The 7,472-nt window shown below is 51.2% G+C and overlaps 1 protein-coding gene across 1 annotated transcript in view; it reads left to right on the top strand.

Annotated features, from left to right (window-relative positions):
- Prkx (protein kinase, X-linked) overlaps positions 1–7,472 on the top strand; it is a gene marked incomplete at its 3' end in the record, with an annotated part of 60,259 nt that overhangs the window by 11,222 nt on the left and 41,565 nt on the right. The window contains 1 exon segment of the mRNA XM_013505599.1: positions 5,363–5,531. Coding sequence (XP_013361053.1) covers positions 5,363–5,531 — 169 coding nt within the window.

Here is a 7,472-nt window from a genome sequence, read left to right as displayed (position 1 = left end):
CTGGAGTTCAAGCCTCTATCGCCACCAGGGGACTTTTGCTTTTTTGATTCCCCCCTTCCAATTGTATTAATGTCCCCGTTCCAGTTTTCCTGTTTGTTTGTTTCTATCTGTTTGAGACAGGGTCTCGCTCTGCAGTTCAGGCTGGCCTTGAGCTCACTTTGTAGCCCAGGCTGGTCTCGAACTCCACATGATCCTCCTGTCTCAGCCTCCCAAGTGCTGGGATTACACGCCTGGCTATCTGTTTGTTTTTACAGACAGCACCTCACTCTGTAGTTCCGGCTGGTCTTGAACTCACTATGTAACCCAGCCTGCTGCCTTGCACCCATTTGAACATTTCTGAGGCAGCTGATTTTGCAGTTTCCTGTGCTGTTTGATCCTCCTGCCTCAGCCTCCCCAGTGCTGCGATGACCTGTGTGCGCCACCATGCCCGCCTTCAGAAGCTCCCGTTGTTTGTCTTCTGCTTGCTTTGGGGTTAGCATTGCTGATTTCTCTCTTGATTTTTCTCTGTTGATTTGCTGTTTTCCTTTTTAGTGATTTACTTTTCTGGCTCTGGTTTTAATGTGTTTATTTCTGTCCCTCCTGCTATAACTTTTATTTGTCTTGTTTCTAAAAGCGATGTGCTTTTTATTATTATTTTTTTCCCTTTTCTCATTTTGAAACATAGCTTTAGTATGTTACCCAGATTGGGTAACTCCTCCAACTTGCGATCCTCCCGCCTCAGCCTCCCAGGGTGCTGGGATGACAGGCGTGCGCTACTGCGTCCAGTCATTGGGTGCTGTTTTGACCCTGCTCCTTTGAACAGCACAACCTGAGTCCTGGAAAACACAGAGAGACCACCTGGCGGAGTGGGAAAGACATCGCCATGCGCCTGTCACACTTTGAGCATTTCTCAGGCAGCTGATTTTGCAGTTTCCTGTGCTGTTTTAGCCTCGGGCCCACCCTCCACACACCCAGCACCCAGCACCCAGCACGCCCGCCCCACCCAGACAGCCGCAGAAGGAAGTGTGAGGAAAACAAGCAGCATCTGGACCTCAAATTCCCCACACCTCGTGTGGCGGCAGAGTTTGTGGGTCTGAGGAGCTCGTCTCCCGCTTCAAAGAGAAAGCAAGGGACCGCGCCACTCAAAACATCTATGGCATTTATGTATTTATTTATTTTCTTTTTGAGACAGGGTCTCACTGTGCAGTTTAGGCTGGCCTTGAGCTCACTTTGTAGCCCAGGCTGGGCTTGAACTCGCAACGATCCTCCTGCCTCAGCCTCCCCAGTGCTGGGATGACCACGCCCAGCTCATCCAGAGCATTTAAGTCGCTGCAGCACCAGATGCCACCCAGGCAGCCTGCCTGTCCTTCTTGGGTACTGCTCATCAGGGACTTGGGCTTCGACGGGGGAGGCCGGCAGGACTGGAGGGACCTCGGGGTGGCAGATGAGTCGGAGGTGTTGGACAGTGGCATGGTTTCCTGAGGCAGATCCTCTCGGGGCTGAGGTCACCGCTTCTCTTCCCATCCCACGTGCTTTTGTGTGCGATCCACGTCCACACTTGCATCGGCCAAAAAGCTGGAGGGCTGCACCTGGCAGCACGCACCTGTCATGCCCTTGTTCTAGGAGGCTGAGGCAGGAGGATTGCAAGTTGCAGCCCAGCCTGGGCCTCGTCAGACGAGACGCTGTTTCCAGAGAAATTTACAAAACGAAAAGGGCTGAAAGGGCTGGGGATTTAGCTCAGCGGCAGAGCGCCTGCCTGGCAAGCGCAAGGTTGTGAGTTTGATTCCTGGTACCAGAAAACAAACCAAAAAAAAGAAAAGAAAAGGGGTGAGGATGTCACTGTTTGTAGAGGGCTTGGATTCAATCCCCAGGACACAGACAAACGCACACACACATACACACACACATACACAGACACACACACACACACACACCAAAGGTTTGTCGTCGATTCAGCAAGAATCACATATAGGCGCTGAAAACCGCAGTCCTTTGGATTCTGGTGAACAATCAGGTGAAACCCAATACGCTGAAGCCCTGTCTGTCTGTCCATCCGTCCGTCTGTCCAGGAAAGATTGGGAGCATTGTGTGCAGGACATGAGCTTCGGCCCCCAGCCACTTAGCCGTGTGGAGCGTGAAGGCAGGATTTCCACCGGGTCGCCCCCAGTTCTGCAGCTGCAGGTGGCTTTGTGAATTGCCCTTCCCGGGTGCCTTCGTTGGCACCCCCATGCAGAGGGTGCTGGCTCCTCCCCCGGGACTCAGTGAGGAAAATTTGATTCACAATAACAGAGCTCCCCTGGTGTGGGCAAGGTAGGGAACAAGATGGTTCTCAGGTTACTAATCCCACCAGACAGGAAGAACAGGAGCGTTGTGGGCAGGGTGGATGGATTTTAACCCTAACAGGACAGGCTTTGAACAGGTGCTCCAGGGATGTAGCCTTTGCCTTTTCATTCATTTTAATTTTTTCTTTTTCTCCCATCAAACGCTATTTCCCCAAGGGGTGGCTTGTGCTTTTTCTGAGATCAGATATTTGATGGACGATCATTTTGCCAAGGGAGAGCTGGGCCAAGGCTGGCGTCCAGTCTGTGCTGAGTGAATGTGATACCTTCCTCTTACCTGTAGCAGACACGCTCAGAGAGCCCTGTCACTACAGGTGGCACCAGACCCTACTTACCCCATGCTGTTTTCCTGGACATTCTGTGTGGGGCAGCTTTCTGTTGCGATGACCACATGCCTGATAAAAGCAACTGGGAGGAGGAGAGGTTGATTAGGCTCACGGTTGCAGAGGGTGCAGTCCACGGCCGGCTGCTCCAAGGCAGGAGCATCATGGCGGACGGGTGTGGAGGAGCAAGACACCCATATCATGGAGACCAGAAGCAGGGAGACCTCGTGCAACCATCCCCCGCCATTCTCCACATCCATCCTCTATTGGTCAGTTTTTGTTGTTGCTAGACAAGACACCTGACTCTCGCTACTTAAAGGAGCAGAGAATTCATTGGAATCACGGTGGCAGAGGGTGCAGTCCATGGTGGGCTGCTTCAGGGTAGATGTCCAAGTCATGGTGACCAGGAAGCAATAAGAGAGGGAAGGAAGCAGACAGGAAGGGGTCAGTATATCCCCTTCGAAGGCTGCCCCAGTGAGCTGCTGCTTGCAGTCGAGCTTCACCTCCAAAGAAACCCATTGAGCTACAAGCTGACCGGTGAATTAATCCACTTCTTTTTTTTTTTTAATTTTTATTTCATTTTTTAAAATTTTTTTGGTTTTTTTGGTTTTTCTCCCGTACCCGGAACCGAACTCACGACCTTGCGCTTGCCGGGCAGGTGCTTTGCTGCTGAGCTAAATCCCCGGCCCCTGGATTAATCCACTTCTGAAGTTAGACCTTATGATCCTTTTTTGACCCCTGCCTTTTTCTCTTGGGGAGTGTCGGGTTACAGACTTCTCTTATTCTCTGATTGCTTTGGACAGCGCTTTCTGGATAAACCACGATGATCCTGATCTGTAGTGCTCACTGTCTAATGGGGTGTACCTAATGCTCCGGTGGCTACACTCACTGAGATACTCTATTTATTTACCTTCAGTTGGTTGGTTGTTTAGGGGCCCACGGCCTTCACGGGTAAATCCCCAGTTCAATTTTTATTTTTTTATTTCAAAAAAGACTCTCTTGTAATCCTCCTGCTTCAGCCTCCTGCACTGCTGGGACGGCAGATGTGCTCCACTCTGCCTGGATGCACGTCACCCTAAAAGCCTGTAGCAGCTGGCAGCAGAGATACTCTTGAATAGCACTGCCATTGACACTGAAGAATTTTGACAATGAGTCTGGAAATGAGATCAGAAACTCGAAGTATACGAATCTTTCCTGGATACCACTGGCTTTGGCCAATTTTTTTTGGCCAAAAAGGAGAGAAGCATCTTTCCTGATGGAAAAGGAGACAGCATGTTATTTTATTTATTTTACTTTATTTTATTTTACTTTACATTACATTACTTTACGGTACTTTACGGCACTTTAGGATACTTTACGTTACGTTATGGTACGTTTACGCTACGTTATGTTACGCTACGTTACGCTGCGTTATGTTACGTTACGTTTGGGACAGGGCGGGTTGCGTAAGACCCACAGGTGGAATGCTGATTCCCAGCATGAGGGTTTGCCTGTTATGGCGACTAGGTGGACTGGTTTAGTGACACACCAGCACTTTGGACACCCAGCCCATCACACACAGAAGCCTGAGTCTTTCTCTAATCTCTGTCTTTGGAAAGCAATCATCCATGCGGCACGGAGTGATAAATCACACTGTAGTAGAAGCGAGGCGGGATGACGCATGCTTGTCATCCCAGCTCTCGGGAGGCTGAGGCAGGAGGGTCTCCGGGAGTTCAAGGGCAGCGTGGGCTACATAGTGGGACACTGACTCAAAAAGAAAAACAAACAAACAAAAAAAGCCTCAGAAATTGTACTGTAGCATAGATCAAAATAAGTAAAGGCAAATGGCCCCAGCAGGAACTAAAACTGATCATTTAGGGAACTTCAGAGAAAATTAAAATTCAAAAGGGGAAGAGCACTGGCGAGGTCTCCTAAGGTCTCACTCAGCGTGAAGTTTTGAGAGGAGTGTGAGAAGATCCGGGTTTCATCCGCAAAAAGTAGGACAGTTGCACCAGACGGGAAACAGGAGGAACGGCCAGTGGCCTCGCTGACAGTTTATAAACAGACGGCATGAACACAAGGGGGATGGTATTTGTGCCCGTGACTTTGGTGGTGATCTTGGGTTTGGACTCACGGGGTTCTGCGGGAGTTGAGACCTTCCTCACAGCCCTGTGGGCCTGTTATTTCTGGATGCCCCTCCTTGCCCTTCCCCAAGGGTCCTGGTGCTGGATCTGGTGAGTGAGCTGGACGAGGACACGGGGTTGTGTGTTTCGGAGCCGCCTTTCTGCTGGACGGCGCTCAGCAGTAGCCATCACCTTGTTCTTGATCACACCTGGGAAAGACCCTCAGGAAAGAGGACTCCAGAGCTGCTGCAGAAAGCGGCCGGGCCCACGGGATGAGTGTGTGCAAAGCCGGGGAGGATTTTGAGGAGATGCGTGGCAGTTTGTTTTTGCTATAGTAGGTTATTTTTTAAAATTTGAACACAGGTTTTGATTTGCCCTTGCAAGCCTCTCTGCTCTGTCTCTGTCTGTCTCTCTCTGTCTGTCTCTCTCTCTCTGTCTCTTTCATTTCCATATGCGATCAAAAGTTCCATGCAGGAGATTTGCAGTCCCGACTTTCACTGTCCACCTCGGGCTCTGACCTCCAGCTGGGTCGGTGGGCTCCGTCTCCGGGTCGTCTCCGGTGGCCGCCCGGGACCGTGGGCAGCAGCAGTGACCCTGTGCTCGCTTCTCTCCCGGCCAGGCACGGGGACCTTCGGGCGCGTCCACCTGGTGAAGGAGAAGGCCGCGCAGCACTTCTTCGCGCTGAAGGTGATGAGCATCCCGGACGTCCTCCGCCTGAAGCAGGAACAGCACGTGCAGAACGAAAAGGCGGTGCTGCAGGAAGTGAGCCACCCCTTCCTCATCCAGCTGTGAGTGTGCGCCCCGCCTCGCTCCCGTCCTTTCCCTTCCCCTTTTCCTTCCCGGGCGTCCAAGTCTGAGGCGTGAACAGCTCGTTTGCTCCCTGCGGGAGCCGTGCATGCTCGAACCCGGCTCGGCTCCACACCCCATTCCTTCTCCTCCCGTTCCTCCGTCTCTTGTTCCTTTTCTCATTTGCAAAAGATCTCTCTCTCTGTGTCTCCTTTTCTTCCGTGTATATAGTTATCCTGCACAATAATCACATTTATCTGGGGGATTAAATGCATACATCCGATGCTTTGATCATTTTCCATCCTTTCCCTTTCGCCTTCCTGTCCGTTTTGGTTCCAGGGCCTTCACATGGAGGTAAATCCCCAGGTCAATTTTTACTTTTTTATTTTGAAAATGACTGTCTTGTAGTCCTCCTGCCTCAGCCTCCCACAGTGCTAGGACGTCAGATGTGCCCCACCGTGCCTGGATTGGGCACGCCCCGTTCGACAGTGAGGACTACAGGCCAGGTTCATAATGGTTCATCCAGAAAGCACCGTCCAAAGGAATCAGAGAATAACAGACATCTGTTACCTGATGCTTGCCAAGACAAAAAGCCTAGGGTCAAAAACGGAGCTCGTACAGGCCAGGCTGTTGGGAAGGCGATTGGATCGTGCGTCTGATTTATTTCATGTGAGGTCTCGGGGCACATCCATCTGCCTACAAATGGCTCAGGCTCGTCCTTGTTCATGGTAGCATAGTATTCTGCAGTGTACAGATACCATATCTTCTTCACCCGTCTCTCCATTGATGGGCATGCGGGGCAGGTGGGTGTGGAATGACTCTGGGACACCTGCGAAAAGCTTTGGACCACAACAATACTCCCTAGCAATTTCAGTCCCTGACCTTAGTCCTTAGGGCTGGAGACTGGGTCCCTCCTGTCTTGCTGAGCTCGACACCCAGAGCTGCCCCCCAATCCCTTGACGTCCAGGGCCCTTGATGGGCGTCATGAACGCTTACGGCCCGAGGTCAGCTCTCCCTGTTGGCCATGTACCACACACTGTCCCTGCTGACCGCCTGCATCCCGGAACCAGGAGCCCCCTCCTCCCCGGACTTCTGGGTCACATTCCCGCCGTCTGTCACAGAATAGCAGCGTCGGGTCAGTCATCTGTGCAGCTTTGGAACTGCAACGTTTTTTAAATTCTGATTTTGCTTTTTATTAGAGCATGGTGGTAACACAGAGTGGTGAGGCTTGTTTGTGGGAATGCCGGGTGTGCGAGGGGCGTAGCTCCATCCTTTCCCGGCCCAAACCTTTTCTACCTCCTCTGTAGCTCCCCTCTCCGAGAGTCTTATGTCCTGGCTTCCTGTTACCTCTTGTCCCTGTTGATTTCTTCCTTCTTTCTTCCTTTTGGTTTTTTTTTTTTGCCTTTTTGAGACAGGGTCTCGCTATGCAGTTCAGGCTGGCCTTGAGCTCACTTTGTAGCCCAGGCTGGTCTCGAACTCGAAACGATTCTCCTGCCTCAGCCTCCTGAGTGCTGCGAATACAGGCATGCGCCATCACGCCCGGCCATTTTAAAACTTCTCATATAAGAGCAACCATGTGACTTTTCTTTTTCAACTCCCTCATTCTGGTTTATTTTGCTTACTGTGAGATCCCCAGTTCCAATCATTTTCCTGGAAATGGCAAGGTTCCTTCCTTCTTGGCTGTACAATAGTCCACCGTGCACATATACTCCTTTTCCTTTATCCACTCTTGTGTCGATGGTACTTAGGCCGTTTCTGCATCTTAGCTCCTGTGATTCTGCCCCTGGAAGTGTGGGTATGCAGGGATCTCCATCTCTTGGAAGATGCCGCGCCGGGGTTATTCACAAACAGCCTAAGATTATTGGTCATAATACTGAGCCTCAGAAATCAGAGATGAAGTTACCAGCAGAATTCAGACATGGTGCCTTCTTCCTGGCTTCTCC

The sequence above is a fragment of the Chinchilla lanigera genome, unplaced genomic scaffold (genome assembly GCF_000276665.1).
Source record: "Chinchilla lanigera isolate Chin_1 unplaced genomic scaffold, ChiLan1.0 scaffold00098, whole genome shotgun sequence".
NCBI classification, from domain to species: domain Eukaryota; kingdom Metazoa; phylum Chordata; class Mammalia; order Rodentia; family Chinchillidae; genus Chinchilla; species Chinchilla lanigera.
This window is presented reverse-complemented; position numbering and strand designations above follow the sequence as displayed.